Source organism: Lissotriton vulgaris, chromosome 1_1, assembly GCF_964263255.1.
Source record: "Lissotriton vulgaris chromosome 1_1, aLisVul1.2, whole genome shotgun sequence".
Taxonomy (NCBI): domain Eukaryota; kingdom Metazoa; phylum Chordata; class Amphibia; order Caudata; family Salamandridae; genus Lissotriton; species Lissotriton vulgaris.
The window spans coordinates 2,142,233,107-2,142,255,345 of NC_141685.1; the positions used below are offsets into that span (position 1 = coordinate 2,142,233,107).

A 22,239-nucleotide genomic window follows, 5' to 3' on the forward strand; every position below is an offset into this window, starting at 1 on the left:
AGTTCTACATAAACTTTGATACCTAATACTATTGATCATATGACTGCAATATGATGATGGAAATATTGAACTGTCAAAGTTAACTACCACTACGAAAAAGATTTGTTGAAATAAATCTCAAAACTTCATGCACAACATCAATTTTGAATCTTTATTGATCACAACTACGCACTGTGGTGCCTATCAGAGTGCCCAGGATTAGTCCTTACCACCTGTAAGGCTTGCATTGTTTTCTTATACTGAGAACTAGACCTGTGACCATCAGTTCACTACAATGAAAATCTGGGTCATGTAGCGTTGTTGTTCTTCCCTGTAGGCGTAAGCGGAGTGGGCTGACGTATGCCAGTCCTGCGTGAGACTGTGAAGAATGACTCCGGAGCTATGGGTGTGGCTCCGTTGTGAGCTGTATGAGGAGTCAACTGATGCGACAGTGTTGACAGATTGGGCCAGATGTCGCACAATTGGGCTATATTTTTCCCGGTTGTGCTGTATAATTTTGGTTTGTGCTAGTTGCCAGATTATAAATATATATACAGCGCTCCAGCAAAGTAGTATGTTAAAGTGCTTTATTAGACAAATATTTAGTTGGCAGCCTGCTGCAACATTAATTCCAATGCATTCACCGTCTGCTTGACACTGTCCCTGCCCCTCCTTCTTTAAAGTAGCAATATTGTGCTCCTTTTTGGTTGGCTTTGGGCTAGAGAAGGCTTCAAAAATCTGGCAACACTGGCATGCAGGTGTTCTTGTTGCAGTGCTGCCATCACCCGGGTCGCAAGTGCCAATGTGTCACTCTGTGAGCCAAGTCCCATAACATGGCCATCATGGAAGGTATGGGGAATCACTGACCCTACATTCATCCATAGTTCCACACAAGAAAGATGATGGACATGACACATCTGTGTGGATATGAATGTTAATTGCACATTCTGTGGAGAGATGCAGTTGTAGCAATACAGGGCCATGCAAATGCCAAATTGCAGTTTTTGGCATATGGAGGGCAGCCAATTAGAGACAAGCTCGTTGTCGGAGTTAGGGTGCGCCAACATATGTACTTATACAATCACTCCACCAATCCCCCCACACTTATAAATTCACTATACACTTTTCCTGCAGTACTCTAATGATCCAGTCTCTACGGACGTACTTGTACAGTGACCGAGACAAAGTTACATAATCAAAGTTTTTCCCCACTGTCAAATGTAAGTTGGTTGCATAATCTGTCCAGAGCACAATGTAATGTGGTAGGGCCCAGGAGCAAAATGTACACAATGAACACATGGACACAGATAGTGGAACTGGGTATGGGCATGTGCGCTCGACTCCTTTATATTACCAGTGTCGTCGGTGCTGGATGCGTGTGGGGTGAGTGTAAGCCAGCCCTCCGGGATGGTTGGTGCTGACAACAAGTACAACAGTAATCATTGGATCAGACACAGAGATTCAATCATAAAGGGTCAATGATTTGTGCTGCACTAAGGTAGATCAGCACAAAATAATACACGAAAGAGTCTATCGTAAAGGGTCCATGACTTGTGGGACACTGAGGTAGGGGCACCAGATGTGAAATTCTACACAAAATATGGTATCATAAAGGGTCCATGAGTTGTGCTGCACTGAGATAGGGGCATTAGAAGCATTCAGCGTGTGCGCACCCTGCGATGATGCGTGGTCCGGGCAAGCTGCACTAGGAGCAATGTTTTTTGCCTACTGAATTAATAACTCCACGTGCCGATGACTTACGGTGCAGTGAGTTAGCGGCACCTGAAGCACTCCGCGTGTGCGCACCCTGCGATGATGCGTGTTCAGGACAGGCCGCACTGGGAGCAATGTCTTTTGCCTACTGAATTCTGCCTTAATAAGGCCACGTGGCATTGCACTGAGTTAGTGGTACCTTTGGCGCTCTGCGTGTGCGCACCCTGCTATGATGCGTGGTCCGGGGAGCCACACTGGGAGCAATGTGTCTTGCGTACTGGACTGCGTCATCTGCAATCGCCACTCCATCTAAATTGTGAGCCCTGCTGTCCACAGAGTAGATCGAAGGCAGTAGTCTGTACAGACATAAGTCTGTGGTGTTGTGCCGCTGGGTTTGCAGGGGGCCTATGGCAAGGAGGTCCGTGGTCTTGGCAGCAGCCAAGTGGCAGGGTGAGGGCCACCGCTCTGGCAGATGGTTGGCCTTCCCACAAGTGAACCACGCCCAGAGCTCCGGCCTATTTATTCAGACTTCTGCGCTGGAGTGGCGTACGTTGAAGCATCCCACTCCGCTTCCGCTTCCAGGGGGGGACAACACAGCTACATGACCGAGATCTTCCCCACTGCCTGAGGTAACATGGTTGCGTCTATTGTCCACAACACTACAAGCACCAGCAGTATATGTACATATGGAGAGGTGTGTGCTCTGCATAGTGAGGTCTGTCCAGCACATCATCGCTACACTTGGTATTGTGTGCATTATTATTGATGGGTGACTTGCGTCATTCACACATACTTGGTTGCCACATCTGCCAACATTCAAGTATTGTGTGGCTGAGGGACCATGCCGTTTTTGAAAGGTCCACTGTCCTCTTTTGCGTTGCCTCAGTGATAGTAGGGAGGTCCTGGGGGAGACATCCTGAGGCTGGTGCAGTAGGTGTTGTGGCCTTCTTGGGTGTCTGAGCTGCATGATCACAACTTTGACGTGTTGTTCTTCAGACGTGATTCTGGACTGGGCTCCCTTTCACAATGTAGGCAGTCGTCCTGGTTTACACCAGTAAAAGGCAAATGATAGATTCCTACCCCAGATTTGGCTGCTCGTTGAAAATATCGGAAAGTGGTGTTTTTGTGTTATTTTTGCACGGGAGCACCTACTCTGCATATTAATATCGTTAGTTGTTGCTGTCATTTGTAGCAAAAAAAAAATCGGAAACTATTGCTGGAAAACTGGGGATGTCAGCTGTTTTCGCTAGGTTGAGAATGGAATAATAATTTAAAATCACTGAAAAAAACATAGGTTTAATGAACATTATAATTAGAAATTAGCATTTAAAAACCTTGGAAATTCACTGAAAAAATCAGAGGTTTCAAGGACGTTATAGTTACAAATTAGCATTTAAAAAACCATAGAAATTAACTGAAAAAAACATAGGTGTCATTGAGGTTATAGTTATTTGGACATTTCACTCGTACAAAACCATAGAAATTGCGCAGTTATAGATAATTGAGGTAAGTCCAACTTGCGCCCCCACGATGCACTGCTGAAGACGTCACATATTACATCATTCATGACATGGTCAGTGACATCACTGATGACATCTCAAATGACATCACTGATGACATCATCCACGTGAAAATCTGATGCACCTCCTCACACCTTAATAAAACCTTTGATACACCCACTCTAAAACACAGACTACCATTTTCGAAAAAATAGAGACACCAATACCAGTTACTACGTACGCACTCACTGATTCCTAGGTCTACACACACATCCACTCATTCACCCATACAGTCACTCATACATGCAGTGACTCATCAATACAACACTATTATGGGCACTCACACACCTATACAAACACACACACACCGCCACTCATCCAAAGTTACTCACACATCTAGTCAGTCATGCAAAGAATCAATCACACTTCTGTTAACTCACCTATACAGTTATACTCACACAACCTCACTTATTCATACAGATACTAACATATACTTACTCTCTTATACAATCGCTGATACAAGAACACACTAATCCATACAGGCACTCCCACATTCAATGACTCTAATGTATAGTCATTTATATACTCCAACTTTATTTATTTTATTTATTTATTTTCTTATATAGCGCAGGATTCGCCCCCCAAGGGGGTATCTCTGCGCTTGCGCATAGGTGCAGATGCTGGACTGGTAACTGAATAGTAGAACTACCAGTAAACTATGAGGTCGAATAAAGATAGGTTTTAAGGCCCTTCCTAAAGGATTGAAAATTGAAATTAGTTTTTAAGGCAAGTGGAAGTGAGTTCCAGAGAATGGGGCCTTTGTAGGAGAGGGCACGCCCTCCCTGTATTGCTCTCTTAATCCTGGGGACCTGAAGCAGTTGCTGGTTGCTTGAGCGCAGAGAGCGTCCAGGACTATAAGGGATGAACTTGTCTGTTAGGTATTTAGGGCCTGTGCCAAAGAGGCATTTGTGGATGGTACAACAAATTTTGTATTTAACCTGCTGCCGAACAGGCAGCCAATGAAGGCTATCCAGAAGCGGGCGGTAAGGGGTTCTAGGCTGGGCATTGAGTACCAGTCTTGCTGCGGTGTTCTGGACCACTTGCAGATGATTAAGTTGTTCCTGATTGGCCGAGATGAACAGGCCATTGCAGTAGTCCAATCTACTGATCACCAACGTCTGGACCAAAGTCTTGCGATGATAGTCAGGCAAGAGTGGAAAAACACGTCGCAGAAGTCCGATGGTGTGGAAACATAGACCAGCAACTTGATTGGCATGCTCTTTAAGCACCAGTGCCTGATCCAGACTTACTCCGAGATTTTTAACGGTCTGTTTTGGACTTGGCACTGGCCTGAGATCTAGAGGCCACCATTCTGGGGACCACAGAAGCGGGGCCTCTCCGAATAACATCACCTCTGTTTTGCCTACATTGCATTGAAGGCAGTTTGCAGGCATCCAGTTAGAAACCGCCCTCATACCATCCGCAAAAGATTTCCTTATTGCTGGAGTAAGGGACTGGAAAGGGAACAGGAGCTGGGTGTCATCAGCGTAGGACACCGGGGTGAATTCATATTCTCTCACAATGCCAGCCAAGGGTGCCACATACACATTAAATAGTGTAGGGCTTAGACATGAGCCTTGTGGCACTTCCTTGGTGAGCTCCCTAGAGATGGATTGAAGGGAGCCCAATCTGACACCTTGTGAGCGGCCTGTGAGAAAACTCTCTACCCAGGTCAGCGCCACACCCCCTATGCCCACATCCCGCAGGCGGCCAAGAGGAATCTCATGTGACACCGTGTCGAAGGCCGCGGACAAATCTAACAGCACCAGAATCATTGAGCCCCCTCCATCTAGTGCCATCCTGATCGTATCGCACTCTCACATGCATCGCGTTTTACACATGTAGTTACTTGGACATGTAGCACTGAGATATCCATTCACTCACCAACACACCCATACACACACTTACCCACCCATACAGGTGTTTACACTTGCACTCTTGAACCCATACACCCAGTGAATGAAGCACTCACACATCTATGCACCGAGTCACGCACCTCACACCCACCCACACACACACACACTCAACAACCGTACAAATACTCAGGCAACCAATAAACCCATATAGACACTCATGTAGCTACTCGCCAAGCAATGCAGCATGTTACACAGCAATAGACAGACTGATACAGATATTCACACAGTTTAGTCACTAGCCCATGCATTCAGTACGACACATTTATTCAGTTACTTATACAGGAAGTCACGCACCTACTAAATCCTCCATCCAGACACTTATACACCCACTCATTCTTCAACACACCTTGGCCAATATATATACAAAACATATTTAAACTTTACAGAAACACACAGTCACTGAATGATGTCATCAGTGATGTCATTTGAGATGTCATCAGTGAAGTCACTGACCATGTCATGAATGATGTAATATGTGATGTCATCAGCAGTGCATTGTGAGGGCGTGAGTTATAGTTTGCTCAACTAACTATAACGGCGGAATTTCTATGGTTTTGTACGAGTGAAATGTCCAACTAACTATAACGCCAGGGAAACCTATGTTTTTTTCAGTGAATTTATATGGTTGTTTAAATGCTAGTTGCTAATTTGTAACTATAACCTTCCTTGAAACTTATGGCAATATATATATTGTTTGAAGATGTGGTAATCCCGACTCACAACATGGGACCGCATTTGATCATGCTAGCATTATCCCAGCGTAGGTGCAGGCATTGTACTAAATCTATTGGGATGAACAGGCTTATCTGTCAGGTATGCATCTGCAAAGATATGCCTTTTTTCAGTACATGATTAAACCAAACCTGCCTCACTTGAATAAATATGCTCAGGTGCTCATATCTATTTATATTTAAATATGAATGATATTTGGGTAATAGTGGGGCAAAACAGGTGGTATACATTAGGGTTGTGTTACAAGTTACACTTAGGGGAGCAATAGTCACGTCTACAGAAATGGTATGTGTCTCTATTCCGTCACTGCGCATCTTATTACATTGATGGATTTATCCTTATATATGCTTTTATTGTATTTTACATTGATTGTTTGAGAGGCCATGATAAGGAAATGGCAGTTATCCATTTATTAATCTTTTACCTCAGGAAAAATATGATGTGTACAGCGACGATTTGCACTTTAGTGTATTTGCACATTTTTTGCGACATTTGTACAACGTCAAATAACTTACTAAAATGTAATAGTGATAATTCATTTTACGTTCAACTGCATGATTGTTTACATTGATATTTATGGCGTAAAATGTCTTTCATGTCTATTGGCAATGTAGTCACATGGTCTGTTTTAAAATCTGCACTAGCATTTATAAGGAATGAGCTTAGTGGTTCACGTTGTCATGTGATCAATGCTCGGAGGAGCCGAAACGTTATGGTGGCAAAACTGCACAAAATAAAATAATTTGCACCAACTTCATCTGGTCCGTGTCCGTGAATGCTGAGAAAGAGGCGAGGACTTTGCCACTACTCAACTGCGGAGTGTTTGATATATTTGTCCGGATTGTTTCGGACGGCTAGTACACTGGACCCTTTTCATTTCAACGGACAACGCAGACAATGAAACTCTATTCAGGCTGGCCTGGACATAACCATTTCCGGAAGGAGAATGTTGTTCGATGCCCCTGAACCTGCGCGTGAAGACACCATACGGAGTGGAGGAAGATTCGCGGGTGCCGAGTCGGAGCACACGAGACATCGGAAGAAGAACCTTGACTTTGCGGCAACATAACAAGCCGATAATTATGTGTGGAAAGTATTTGTGCATTGATGCCTCTAAGTTCCCAATTTTAAGAACAGTGTAGAAGTTGCCTACAAGTAACTGACAGTGCAAAGCAACATGTCGGCTGACAACGTGAAAGACCGGGAGGCTGCAGCCATGACAATGTTCTCTGACAGCCTCCCGATACCTACTAATATTCGGGAGAGAACAAATAATGATACAAATCCCAGCAACAGTACGCTCAAAGAAAAAAATGTAATATTGGAGAAAAAAATAAAAAGTGAACAGAGCAAATGGTGGGAATCTAAATACCTGCAAAGTTATGTTGACGTCACCCGCATTCCCAGAGGTCTTCGCATCCTAACGGCCCCCAGTTATGAGAATCCCAATCCTGATCTCATGCGGGAGTGGGGCGAGAGCAATTTAGAATCATCCCGACGCTTGTTATTGATTTTAATTAAATATATGGACATTGACAGAACTCAGTTGCTTACTGAAATAGCTGCAATATATGAAGACCTGGAGACAGTGGGTGAAAAGGAAGAGAAGGCTAAATTAACTAATGAAATGAATGCGAGATTGAAAAAGAAGGAAGCAAAAATAACGGAAAGGAAAGTGTACACATTTCAGCATGGTCGGAATGATTACGAGCTTGGCCAAATATTCACTTTCTCGAAAAAGTATGATGCTCTTCGTGGACCTGCAGCAAATGCACAGGTCAAGCCCTGGGTGCCCAGAAGGAACCATGATCAGACCGACTTCTCCCTTTCTGAAGTGAGGTCAGGGGGAGGGACTGAATCGGAATCCGAGCTCCGTGGAGGAGATAGGCAGAGGCAGGTGGCTAAACCCTCCGCTGGGGAAGAAATAGGTTTTTTATGCCACGAAAGAATGCAATCACGGCCCAGAGTCCAAAGGAATTACAGCGAAAATACTCAAACTTCAAACGGAGGCAGAGGCACAGGGCGAGGAAGAGGCGCATCATATTAAAACAAAAAGAAGGGCAGGGGCCAGTGGGCATCCAAAGAATAATATCTGAAGGCGATACCAATCGTACAATTGTCAACCTGACCCTATAAAGCTCTCAGTCAATGAAGAGAATATACTGAAATTGGGTTTTTTCTTTTGTACCGCATTGTAATATGGACTATGCGACAACAAGATTTAATAGAGGGCGATCCCAAGCAGGGATCCACCCACTAGGCACCGGGGAGGGGGGAGCGGCCCCTTGGGCAAAGTCCTTTGCTCCCCTCATAAAAAATGTTGGCATCATTAGTCTTTCTGCCCCCCCCCCCCCCCCCCGGGGGGTAGGTGGGGCAGTAGCCCTCCAATCTGTCCTCCTGGAGGGGGGGGGGGAGAAAGCCCACTAGACACCAGGAATTTTTTATTGCATTTTTATTAGGGGTGGTGGCTGCCCAAAATGGGCATGCCAATGACCCCACCCCCCCGCCCATGGAATTCGTCTTTCTACCCCACTGGGGGGCAGATGGGGCAGTAGCCCCCAGTCTGCCCCCCTGGGATGGCAGAAAGCCCACTAAACACCAGGGATTTTGTTTTTGCACCATTGTTTTCTAGGGTGGGGGCTGCCCGAAACGGGCACGCCAATGACCCCAACTCCCTGCCACCCTTACAGCCTTTCTGCGCCCCCTGGGAAGCTGAAGGGGCAGTAGCCCCCAATCTGCCCCCCCGGGGGGGAAGAAAGCCCACTTGACGGCAGGGATTTTTTTCCACAATTTTTTTATGGTGGGCAGCCCGAAACGGGCACACAATGCCCCCACACCCCCTGCCACCATTACAGCCTTTCTGCCCCCTGGGGGGTTAAACAGCCCACTAGACGCCAGGGTTATTTTGGGGCATATCTGAATTAGGGTGGGGACTGGCCAAAATGGGCATGCCTATGCCCCCACCCCCTCCCCCACAAAACTTACAGCCTTCCTGCCCCACTGGGGGGCAGATGGGGCAGCAGCCCCCAATCTGCCCCCCCCGGGGGGCCAAAAAGCCCTCTTGACACCAGGGATATTTTTGGGCAAATTTTTATTAGGGTGGGGTTTTCCAAAACCGGGCATGCCAATGCCCCACCCTAATAAAAATTTGCTCAAAAAATCCCTGGGGTCTAGTGGACTTTCAGCCCCCCCTGGGGGCCAGATGGGGGCATTAGCCCCCAATGTGCCCTGCCGGGGGAGGCAAAAAGCCCACTAGACGCCAGAGTTTTTTGGGGCAAATTTGAATTGGAGTGGGACTGCCCAAAACGTGCATGCCCATGACCCCCACCCCTCCCCCACAACAATTACAGCCATCCTGCCACCCCTGGGAGGCAGTTGGGGCAGTAGCCCCCAGTCTGCCCCCCCGGGGGGCTAAAAGCCCACTAGACACCAGGGATTTTTTGGGGCAAATCTGAATTAGGGTGGGGGCTGCCCAAAACGGGCATGCCCATACCCCCACCCCCTCCCTCACAAAATGACATCCTTCCTGCCCCCCCCCCGGGGCAGATGGGGCAGGATCCCCAAATCTGCCTTCCGGGGGGGCAAAAATCCCACTAGATGCCAGGGATTTTTTGGGCAAACTTTTATTAAGGTGGGGCAGTGGCATGCCCATTTTTGGCAACCCCACCCTAATTAAAATTTGCTTAAAAAAATCGCTGGCGTCTAGTGGACTTTCAGCCTCCCCTGTGGGCCAGATGGGGGCAATAGTCTGCAATGTGCCCTGCCAGGAAGGTCCAGCGGATACAACGGTATATTGCTGTCAAAGAGCTGTCATAATTATAAGAAGTTACAGGTGAAAACGTTGACACAAAAGGCTGTTTTTTCAACTAATTTTCAATTTTTCCTATATTTCACTGTTAGTTTCTATAAAGAAACCTTGATAGAGCTAAACAAATGACCCCTTGCTGAATTCAGAATTTTGTCTACGTTTCTAAAATGTACAGCTTTTCTGGATCCATTATTGCTTTCACACCCATTTCTACCATTAACTGGAATGAGTTTGAAAGCACAAAAAATAGCAAAAATAGTCTATGTTCCAGAAAAATGCCAAAACTGTGTAAAAATGTTTGCTTTTCTGACAAAGGTCTGTCATTCCCTAAAAGCTGGGAAAATGGTGATTTCAGCCCCCAAATCCTTTTTTGATAACATTTGCAGGGAAAAACACGGACGCTTTCATTAGCAGCCCTTTTCTCAAATTAAAAAAAAAAAATGTTGCTGTATTTTGGCTAATTTCTGGGACCCCCCAGGGGAATCCACAAACCCTGGGTACCTTTAGATTTCCTATGATGTTGGAAGAAAAGGACACAAATTTGGCGTGGATACCTTATGTGGTCAAAAAGTTACAGGTGCCAAGTGCGCACTACCCCAAATCGCCAAAAATAGGCTTGGCACAGGGGGGGGAAAGGCCTAGCAGCGAAGGGGTTAACGTCAGGGGCAAAGATCATATGACATCACTTTCTATGATAATCACTGGTATCAAAGGATGTGTGTTGTCACTTCCAATGCCCCTATTATTTTGGTGAATTGATGCCCATGAGTAGACCCACTGTACAGTGCCACAGTGGAAAACAAAATATAGCAAAAAAAGTATTGTTACTGTCTCCTCTGCAAGCTTTTCAGCAGATACACCTACATTGAGGTAAGAAATACTCAATGCCAAGTCAGTCAGTCAAAATACACTTTATTCGATTTTTGTTAAAATCATAAAAGGCAAAACATACATGTATTTAAAAAGACATTTTAAAAATACCCACAGTTCATTTTGTTTATACATAGTGTCCATAAAAAAGTCACTGAATTGGTCACCATTATACATACGAAAAATAGCAGTTAATGTATTCATTTTTAATTTAAAACAGAGCAGTTCTAGGGATTCTTTTATTTCTACCTCTGTGCGCGGCTGTTAAAAAACTCGCTACACAAAAAGTGACATGTGCGTCCGGTAACCTTTGGAGGTAAAGCAAGGCAGGTCTCACTTGTATAAAGCCCAGTGTTTTCAGGAGGGGAATTAAGTATTTTCTCCTCTCAGTATCGTAAAATACACAAAAAAACAGGAAATGAAGAGTGTCCTGATTAGAGAACTGATCGCACTCACAGGGTGGTGCATGTTCTGGTTTACCCCACGTAGGGAAGGTGCCTAATAGATAGTGGATTAAATTCAATCTGAATCTGGTTAACAAGAATCTATGCAAGGGTTTAGAGACATATTGCAGGTATGGTTCCATTGAGGGGGAAGAGGACAAAACCAGATGTGCTCTTACTAACGGTTTATTAACCTCATATTCCTCTCTCTCTAAACGTGTCCTCCCCTGGAATTCCTTCTTAATCCATGCAATGTCCGCTTTCCTGATTGTAGATGGTGTTGTATATAAATCAGGTCTTCCGAGGGCAGTGAATGATGACTTTATATATCTCAGCCAGGCTATTTTCATTGCCCCCTCCCTTGCAGTCACGTCTTTAAGGATTGTGTGATTTAAAGACAACTCGGTATTTAACCAGATATTGGCCCAAAAAAGTAAGGGGGCCATTTTCAGTCCATCTATAATATAAGGTAGGCCAACTTCCTCATGTATGGAGTATGTAGGTGTGGAGTTTGGGACCGACAGAATTCGTCTAATGAGTTTGTTCTCTACTATCTGCATACTATCCAGATTAGTATAACCCCACAGTGCTGCACCATATGAGGCTATTGAAATGCATTTACTTTTGTAAACTTTTAACACGGCTTCCATTGGTTTAGCCCCTAGTCTTTTAGTAAAATCCAACAGGGCTGCTGTGGACCTGGCTAAAGAAATACATTTGGCCTTAATTTGCGGGACCCAGGAGCCCTTCTCATCAAACAGGACCCCTAGATAAGGAAAAACCGGGACCCTGGAGAGAGCCTCGCCGTTACAGAAAAAGGTTTTTGTATGTGATTTGTTTTTTTGTGGACCCACAATCATTGTGTGCGATTTAGTTACATTGATTTTTAGATCCAATCTGGCCATAAAGGAGCCAAAGAGTTCCAAAAGGGTCTGTAGCCCGATTCCCGTGCGGGCGATGAGAACAGCATCGTCTGCATATAAAAGAGCCGGTATCTGCTTCCCATCTACCCGCGGGACATCAGCGTTGCCTGCTAACAAAGACTTCCCTAGATCATTAATGTAAATGGTGAATAAAAGTGGGGCTAAGATACAGCCTTGGCGGACACCTTTATTTGACCTAAAACTATCAGAGCATCGCCCATCCCTGGTCACCCGGACCTTCGTGGTAAGGCTTTGGTGCAAGCTTGCTATAAGGGCTACCAGGGGTTCCTCAATACCAAGCTCGCGCAATATAGCCCAAAGCTTGGCCCTATTAACCAAGTCGAAGGCCGAGGAGAGGTCCATAAAGGCCAAATATAGTGAACCCTCCCCGGCCACCGTGTACTTCGATATTAGGAGGTGTAAATTTGAGCATTGCTCTAAGGTTCCCCGTTTTTCCCTGAAGCCATATTGAATCTCTGCGAGATCCCCACAGGTCTCCAGGCTTGTTCTCAACTTTGTCAATAAAACTCTGCCCAGAATCTTAAAGGCAGAGTCTATCAAGGAGATTGGGCGGTAACATCCTGGATTCTCCCTGTCTCCCTTTTTAAAGATTGGTACTATGACAGATGTGTTCCATGTTACTGGAAAACATCCATCATTTGTTGCCCTGAAGACATTTGTAAGTACTTTAGACCAGGTAGTTGGGGCATATATAAAAAAGTCTACCGGGACACCGTCCGGGCCCGGAGCCTTATTTTTCGTGGAGTCCATTATGGCTTTATATACCTCCTCCTCATTAAATTCTACTGCCACTAGGCCCCTGGTCGGTCCTGTCTCATTATCATTTACAGGGTCATTGCCGCCATATATATTTTTAAAATGATCAACCCATTTCTCGTCACTGATGATGCAGTCGGAGATTGTGTTGATCTCCCCAGAGAAGAATTGGTTGTTTATGATGTCCCAGAATCTTTTACTATTCCGTAGTATGTCCACGTCAAGCAAATCATTCCAGGCATTCTTTTTAATTGTATTTTTCCTATTTTTAACAACCAATTTATACTCTCGCCTTAATTTAGAGATTAAAGTTTTATCCCTTGGCTTTATTTTAAGGGCATTTTTCAGTTCTTTATGGGCTTTAGAGCAATTCCTGTCAAACCATTTAAATGGCTTGGGAGGCAAATTAGAGTTGGGGACAGTAAGTTCTTCAGCCGTATGTGAGCAAATTAGATTAAAAGCTGAGACAATCTCATCATTGGAGGCATTTTGGTCTAAACAGATACGCATGGGTTCCTCTATCTTTGGGCGCAGGGAAGCCATAAAGGTTTCCTGGACCACCTTACCCCACTTGAGCCGTCTGCCCTGGTCACTGGGCACCGTCGATGTGCAAGCCCTGGGAAGACCCAGGTGCTTGCTCCATAAGTCACTCCAATGAACCTGTGCAGAGACTGGGTTGTGATCACTATGTGGAGAGGCGATTACCTCGTAAATCCCCATCCTAGAGGTTAAGCCCTGAGAAACGAAAATGAAATCTATCACAGACCCACTTTCAGACCCTTTGTAGGTGGGCAAGGATTCGTCACTACCAGTACTAAGGGGTTCAGACATGTTAAGGCTGGCAAGGAGAAATTCCAACGCCTCCCCCGCTTTGGTGTGAGCAAAGTGCAGATTGCCATTATCTGTTTGACCATCCAGGTTGCCTAAATTACATTTTAAAACACATTTTTGGATGTTAAAATCACCTAAGATTAGGAAATCGAAATTAGTGCAAGATTTGTGACTATAATCAATAAGAACTTTTTCTAATTGATCCACATGGGCTGTGTCTGTTTGTCTAGCCCACGAATTATAAAAATTTAAGACCACTAAGACCCGCCCTGGTGAGATAATCCATTCTACCATTAAAATATTTGGGGAGCCTGACTCTAATTGTTTAAACGTCCCTGCCAATTTTAGCGAGAAGAGGAGAACTAGACCACCCTTAGCTCTTCCTGCACTACTAGGAGTTGCTGGAATAATAAAACTTGTAAACCCATCCAGACAGAAAGTTAGTGCGGTGTCCCATGTCTCTTGAAGGGCAATTACGTGGTTGCTGGTTATGAAATCTATCCATGTGGGATCCAATCTTTTGGCTCTAGTCCCCGCCACGTTCCAGCTAAGAAACCGACATGGGGTCAGTTCCACCCCACCCACTGGAGCTACGGGCGTTGTCTGAGTGTGTGTTAATTGTTCACTAATTACAGGCATAGAGTCCTCCGCCCTACATAATTGGGTTTGCAGGGCCGGGTCTCTTTGCACCACTGATGTTTCTGCTTGGGCGCCCTCTTCTACGGTTTCCTTACAGGCCTTATCTATTTGTCAATCCACCCCCTCTAGATCATTTAAACAGTTAAACCGATTATAGGTTGGGAGTAATGGTGCCATTCTACCGGAGAGTGGCCAGGGATGAGAAGCCTGATGGCGCCCTCTTCTACCAACTCTCTCCCATCTATCATGTCGTTGGGGTGGATGTTGTAGGCCTGGGGTATTTGGGAAAAAGAAAGACACACGAAGGGTATGGATGGTAGATTCCCTTGATATGTTTTCCCCTTGACAAATGTGTGCCACCGTGCCCTTGTCCCTGAAACTCACCAATATACAGTCCCCAGTAATGGATTTCCGACTTCTCCCCACCCACGGGACCCTTCTTACCATTATAATCTCATTATTGAGATATATCGGGAGAGGTCTGTTTATGTTTAGCCACTTAATAACCCTAGTTTTTAGTGTGCAAAAATCCTCTATTTCACCTTCGTCTAGTTGGGGGACCCCTGCCATAACTACTGTGAGGTCGTTGGTCTCAGGTGGTAGGTTAGGGCGACGAGGTCTTGCAGGGGGCATTTTTTGATTGTCCGGGATGTTGTTTTCTATCCTATGTGCCTGAGGTACTAATGCTAGGGGTGGGTTGGGTGTGGTAGCCTGGGGGGGATTGGTGACTACAGGCTTTGGGTTTGGTGGTTTTTGTGGGACTGCCCCATTTGTGGCCTGCGGTGGGATTGGCGTTGGGTTAACTACCCTGGGTTTTAACCCTTGCGAAGCTGCGGTGCTAGGGATGGCAGTAAGATCATTTTCCTGTCGAACACTGCGGTTTTTAAGGCTTCCCAATGTGGCCTCTAGTATGGTTAATCTAATCTCGATCTTTTTTACGCTTTCACTGATCGGGAGTAACAGAGACCTTAAGAGGAATTCCAGGTTTCCCAGTGGCACAACAGAGAGGGTGACATTCTCACTACTAGTTCCTACATCTGTGCTCAGGGCGGGAGCTATAACTTCCTGGACGTTAGATTTAGAGTGTGACTCTACCGGCGGTATTGCTGTGGGTACCTGGGATTGTGAGGCTTTCCCAAATTCTAGGTGTAGAGTCTTGGGTTTACTGCCACCATGTGCTCCCTTTGCCCTTCTCCTACGTTTTTTTGGAGGGGGTCCTGGAATTGCTTGTGTGGTGACTGCTTTCAATTTGGGATGCTTGTCTTTACGGGTTATGGGTGGTTGTGGCGTTAGGACTGTAGCCCCCCTAGCAGGGCTAATTCTAATACTACTAGGTGGAGCAGTACTCGTGATATCAATTTGAGAGGTGTTCATCCCTTCCCTTAACAAAACTGGAACATCCTCGATACGAGTTGACTCCTCCCTTAAAGTGATAGATAGCTCTCCCAAGGGGGTGTTTTTCAAGTTGTCCACTGATCGTCTCCGTTCCGCCCTTAGCCTAGACAAATTTCCCTCTTTATCCGCCTCCCCCACAGCCCGTGCAAAGTAATTTTCAAGAGTCCCATTTTTCACACCACCCGGCTTCTGAGGGGTACTCTCCTTTGTTGATGAAGGCATAGTTATACTCCAGGGGGGTCAGACAGATTATTCCACCCTAAACGAGTGTAACAAAATTATCAAGTCTGTAAGTACCTGCACGATATGAGAAGCCAAGAGAGTGGGCCCAGCCCAGCCTGCTCCGGCCTGTGACGGCCTTGGACGGTCCCGCCCTTGTCCCGGGCTTCTCCCGGCGCCCTCCCGCGCGCTCCCGCGCCGCGGGCGTCTGGTCCTCCTTTAAGTGCTACAACAGTGTGATAGGCGGGGGGGCGTGGCCAGCGGGGAGAGCAGCCCAGGTGTTGCTAGTTGGGCTCGCAGGGGCTCCTGGTCGCTGGAGTCCCCTGCTTGGCTCGCAGCCCCGCTGGTGCACTTGCCTGCCCCCGCGTTCCTCCTGAAATCCTCTGGGCAGTCCTCGGTGATACGACGCGCTGCGGGACCCGCGAAGCGGGTCCGGCGAGTCGTGAGGCTGGAAGCAGGTCCGCTAGGCGCTGGTACAGTGAGCTCCTCCTCACGGGCAGCAAGGTACGTGGAAAAGTGTCCCGCTAACACTGAGGTCACAGCAGCTTTTACTCCGTTGGCGGGGGGGCGTGGCCAGCGGGGAGAGCAGCCCAGGTGTTGCTAGTTGGGCTCGCAGGGGCTCCTGGTCGCTGGAGTCCCCTGCTTGGCTCGCAGCCCCGCTGGTGCACTTGCCTGCCCCCGCGTTCCTCCTGAAATCCTCTGGGCAGTCCTCGGTGATACGACGCGCTGCGGGACCCGCGAAGCGGGTCCGGCGAGTCGTGAGGCTGGAAGCAGGTCCGCTAGGCGCTGGTACAGTGAGCTCCTCCTCACGGGCAGCAAGGTACGTGGAAAAGTGTCCCCCATTTAACCTCCTCTCAGATGCTTCAAAAAGCAAAACTAGTTGGATCCATTTTTAATTTCTACCGGTGTTGATTCCATAACAGGGTAATTGACCTTCCATTATTATTGGGAAAACAGTGTTTCACCCTCTTCCCAAGTAACTACAATTGCTTCACAAAATTAATCAATCAGGATTTATAAAGTGTGCTAATCTCCAGATTGGGTATCCAGGTGTTTGCAGGCCCCGGAGGTTTATTTGAACAGCAATGCCTGTAAGTGGTAGTAGTGGACCCAATTGGGCAAATTGCCACACCTTACTAATTTACTTTTTTTTTAAAATCACTTAGTTAGTGAGAAACATTCCCGAATGAATTGTAAATATAGAGGTACTATCGTAGTTCTGACACACTACTCCAAAGGTGACTATTGTCCATTAGATACCTAATGTCAAACCAATACGCATTCAAATGAACTGCTTTCAGCACCCTTATAAACACTTAGTTCAACCATAAAAAGTCATGGATGTTCCTAAACATGAGATACATAAAGGAGAAGGCGAAGGCGAATAAATACATATTTGAAGCAAATTTCAGATTGGATTACATTACTCCATCATAGGTTTACATTTTCATATTTCCACATAAAGGTTTAAGCTTCATAGAGGGGAAGATAAGCATTGTCAATACATTTTTGGTGCAAGTTTGAGCTTGAATTACATTACTCAACCAAAGGTTTACATTTTCATGCTTCCATATAAAGGCTAAACGTCATCGAGAGGAAGCTATGTATGGTAAAGAGCATGGACTATGATGGAGTAATGTAATCCAATCTGAATATGTATTGATTCACCTTCTCCTTTATGTATCTTAACTCATCTTCTTTTCTATTTTCCCACACGATTGGTAGTAGATATTTGGCTGACCTGTGCTGGAAGTGTCAATATACAGATTAGAGAATAAACCAACAGTGAAAAGCTTGGAGCATGATCTTGTGTTATTATTGTTCACTAGGGACATTTCTGTGCATGTTTTTTATAAGGATTATTGAATATTGTACTCATGTTTAGGACTATCCATGACTTTTTATGGTTGTACTAACTATTTATGACGGTGCTGAATTATTTGAATGTTTATTCGAACAGCCAGGTCTTAAAGGCAATTTGCAATTCTGGAAGTGAGGTGATGGTCCGGAAGTGCGTGGGAAGGCAGTTCAATGTCTTTGCTGCGAAGTGTAGTGTAGTGCACTTTGTTTCTTTCCAACTGAATCAGGAAATTATGTTAACTGGTTTATTGAGCGCAACAGCTGCCCCAGCAAAGAGGTGTCCCAACGCTGACCAGCGGAGAAGTAATAGAACGTAACACGTCCGGGACCTACGGACTGGGAAAAAGAGTTTTTAGAGATTTTCTGAATTCGAGGTAATTGGTGAGCCCTCGAATATGGGGTAGTAAAAAATTCCAGAGGATGGCTGCTCTATTCCGAAAGGAGCGACCCCCAAGCACGAACTCTCCTGACTCAAGGAAGTAGTATGAAGTCCATAAAAATTTAAGAACATATGTGAAATTCATTCAAACCAATGGTATGGATATTCATTTTAAGCATCGCCCTTGTTAGTACCCTATGGAAACTAGTGAACAAAGACGGTGGTTGGCTTCATCCCTTTCTAAAAGGAGTTGGGACGCCCTCACAAAAACAAAGGTCAAAGACTCACAGTTAACATAAAAAAAATATATTCTAAAACAGATACCGGGATAGTTGGACGTCTTAAATGTTTTAATACTTTTTAGTAAAGTTAATGAATAGTAAGTTCTGCTTATCAAACCTGTACTAGAAATGTAAATGCGAAGAAAACATGCAGATGTTTGCTAGAAAATGCAAAGCATTGCCGCATAATTCTGCTTTTCTGCATGTTTTAAGCGCATGAGAACAATACTTGGCAGCATTTACCTTGAGAAAAATCCCTTTTAGATCTGTGAAAACACATTTTTCGTTTGAACTCGCGCATTCTTGCTCTTTTGTCATATGCACACAAGTCTAGGTGCATTTTTTCTTGACTGTAAACATAAATTAATCCAAGAAAGGAAAGCTAATGTATGTTGACAAAATATAAACACTGTTCTGAAGCTCGGTTGGTGTTGGATTTTATTGTAACTCTAATGTATTAGTGCTTGCTGCACAATGTGTCTATACACAACTTTTCATTAAAGGATATTAACCAAACTACCGCTTTGGAAAAGTTTACATCTTTTTCCTGGAAACGAAAGTATTTTTACTACTAATACTAAATAGAACACATTCCAAACAGATTAACGGTGAAATGGTTCTGTTTCCTCTGTCCAATCTGCCTTTAGGGTTTTAAACGCGGACTGTACAGATGAGGTGCTGTAAGGAAATGACGGCTTCTTTAGAAGTTGGAATTCTGCAGAGATGATGTTTTAAAACAGCGCAGCAGTGCAAGTATGGACTTCACTCACTCTCGCATCATGGCACCTAGAAGGCATCATCGTGGTAGGGTGATCATTGAAGTGGATGAGTATAGCTCAAACCCAACACAAGCTTTCACGTTCTACAACATTAACCAAGGTCGGTTTCAGCCCCCACATGTCCAAATGTAAGTAATAAAAGTCTTTTTATTCTGTAACGGAGTCTCAATATATCAAGTACCGGCCACTATAAAAAAAAGTATTATAAATATAGCATTTCTAAACATTGATTTGCGACATATCGAATTTGCTAAACTTATGTTAAACATTGTGCACGCTTTTTTTTTAGCATTGCGATGTGTTACTGTTTTAGAAAGGACTAATTAAATTCGCCAACTGCATTATTGCCTCCTAAGGTACATTCTAAGACACACAAATACTCAAATCGAATTCCATGCTTTAATTTCCTTATATGAGGGGAAAGTTTCAACATCACATTGTTGTCAGGCTAGTGCTAGTGAGAAACAACATATTCCATTGCTTCGTGTCTATAGTCCTGTGGTATTTTTTTACCGTTTGCTTGTAACTTGCCTCGGTTTGTGTGGCAAATGGGTGCGCAGTTACACAAAATGGCAGAACTGTCCCTGATTCAAAGACAAAATAAATTAGCAGTGGCTTGGATCACGATTGTGGTAGAGTTGGAATGTTGTGTCTCTAATACTAAATCTAGTATTGAAGTGACTTGTAAGAAAATACAACCTGAAGTCGAATGTTTTTTTAATTTCTGTATTGATTTTATACACAAATATGTTGCACATATATCTTTTATTTCTCTGAGAAAATTGATTCATATAATCTATGACATTATATCGAAACTATTTGGTTAACTTTCTTATAAGCGCGAAACAATGTAGATTAAGTTTATTAGAACAAAACACTTTTTAGACAGACAAACAGCTTCAAAGTCAAACGTTTGTCAGCACATTATGCCATGACAAATAAAACACTGACATTTACAATACACAATAAAACGTTCACAGTTCATGTTGGTTTAAAACACCGTAGGCACAGTTGATAAAATGCTACTCTTTTCTCATTATCCATGGTCTGCTTACTATGTAATAATATAAAGTGTAAGTGCGAATGGATGTACTGTGACACTATTAACACCAATTAAATATATTAAATAAAGCGTGTGTAAGGTTTTACATGGGGTACGAGCTAGCAAACTCGTGCCTAGATGCAAATGCCTAGATCTGCTTCAATTAATTACCTACTCAGAAACAAATATACCTTATAGAATCTGACGACTACCTTGGTCATCAGAATAGAATCTAAGCACAATCGTCGGACTGTGCAAAATGTACCTAAAATGTTAAATACAGCATCTTTTCCAAATAACTGCAATTTGAAGACAACCCAGAAGATTAACCCTTAGATGTGACAAAGTAGAGAGCCGATGCATATGCAAACGTGTATAAAGTGAAGGTGCAAATAAAAGTGTGCAGTAATATCTCTCAGCCCCCATCTAGTCAGCAAGGTTCTCTAGGTCGACCATTAGGCCACTAGTTCCTTTGACACAATAGTCAAGCCTTGTTCCATTTTACATGGGCAGATATGGCAGACACAGCCTCCAAAGCTAAACAAAGAGTGACAAAAGTCGAATACTGACTGTCAGTTTATGATTTATACCCACTTCCTTCTCCTCGAACTTTAGCAGGTCTTATGACTTTCCAAGCAGTATTTATATGCAAAGCAACTGCGTGGTAAATCTCCCTTCAGTCAGCTCTATAACAGAACCTTCGGTTGTTCAACAAGATATCACACAGCAGCATAAAATGCATAATTGTCTCAGGGACACCTTTCGGGTCCACATTTAACGGTTTTGTCCCATGATTTAGTAAAGGCCTGCACCTGGAGAGTTCCTAATCTGACCACAGCCACGTTGGAGGGGGAACAACAGATCCAACAAGCATTGCTTATGCATTGTTTTCGCCAGTGTAATGAATAAAGCTGATTTCATCAATCATCGTCCGAGAGCAGGAAAGAGCTCCCTGACAGATAACACAGGAGTGAAGGGTGTGATGCAGTGGCCAGAGCTGCTGACTAGAGAGCTGGGGATCCCTGTTCGAGTATGAGCAGCACCGTGCAACACCTTTCTATGCAAACCACTTAATCTCTCTGGATGATATATTATTATATAAGTATGCTGCAGTGGTAAAAGGCAAAACTTGATGAAAATATAGTTCTACCTAAGCACATGTGAACTGTATTTTGGCAGCGGGAAACTAATAAGAGAAGCAGATGAGGAACAAGCGTTGGTAAAAGCAGGAAAATATGCTACAGCCAATAGAAATAGCGGAAAGTCAAGAGGCACGCACAGGATCCAACGAGAAGCCAGGAAGGAGAGGAGGAGGGATGTAAGTAAATTGTAAGTTAATATTAAAAACAATAGATTTCTTAAATACAGTGCAATAAATGTGCCGGCAAAACCTAAAAATGGCACCTGTTGCAGATCAGATTTTACTTCGAGATAATTAGTCAGGATACCTTTCGTTGCTTACGCCACATGCATGCCCAATATTTCTTTTTTTTTTGTTGTTCAATTTTATTTGCCAAAATATAACTTATAAAGCAGAGCTCTGTACTCCAGAAACTTCTGCAGCATCTACATACATCATTTTTGACTTTGACTATTTTCATGTGTATACAGGAAAAAATGAAAAGCAATACAAATGAAATATTAACCAAAGAACTGTAAGCCCCCTAACCCACCCCCCATCGTACTATTGTCCATTCCAGAGCAACAAATCAGAGTAATAGCTTCATTCATACAATTATGATGCGTCATCACCCATGAAACAACCTTTCTGCCGCCCACTAGCAAAAGGAGATTATATTGGGTCGAAGTGTCGGGCCAGCGGAGCAGGCTCTAGCTCCAAGCCACCGTAGTCTGCCCATCGTTTCCAAATTTTAAAGTGCTTTAGTGGACGCCCCCTGGCCACAAAGATAGGGGTCTCCAGACCCATTCAGAAGTCCTTATCGTTTTTCCAGGCAGAAACAGAGGGCGCCGCTGCCGCTTCCAGGCCCTGGCAATATCCCTTTTAGCTAGGGTAAATCCCAGCAGCATGAGATGGCGCTTGTAAATATTGCCCCCAGTTCCATCCATAATGTACAGGAGATCCAGGTTCGGTGA

General features: G+C 44.4%; 1 protein-coding gene across 1 annotated transcript in view; it reads left to right on the forward strand.

Annotated features, from left to right (window-relative positions):
* The window catches only part of MPPED1 (metallophosphoesterase domain containing 1), an 888,950-nt gene that overhangs the window by 121,213 nt on the left and 745,498 nt on the right, over positions 1–22,239 (forward strand). Inside the window, exon 2 of the mRNA XM_086922282.1 lies at positions 18,972–19,231. Coding sequence (XP_086778408.1) covers positions 19,080–19,231 — 152 coding nt within the window. The 5' untranslated portion in view covers positions 18,972–19,079. The remainder of the gene's footprint in view (positions 1–18,971; positions 19,232–22,239) is intronic.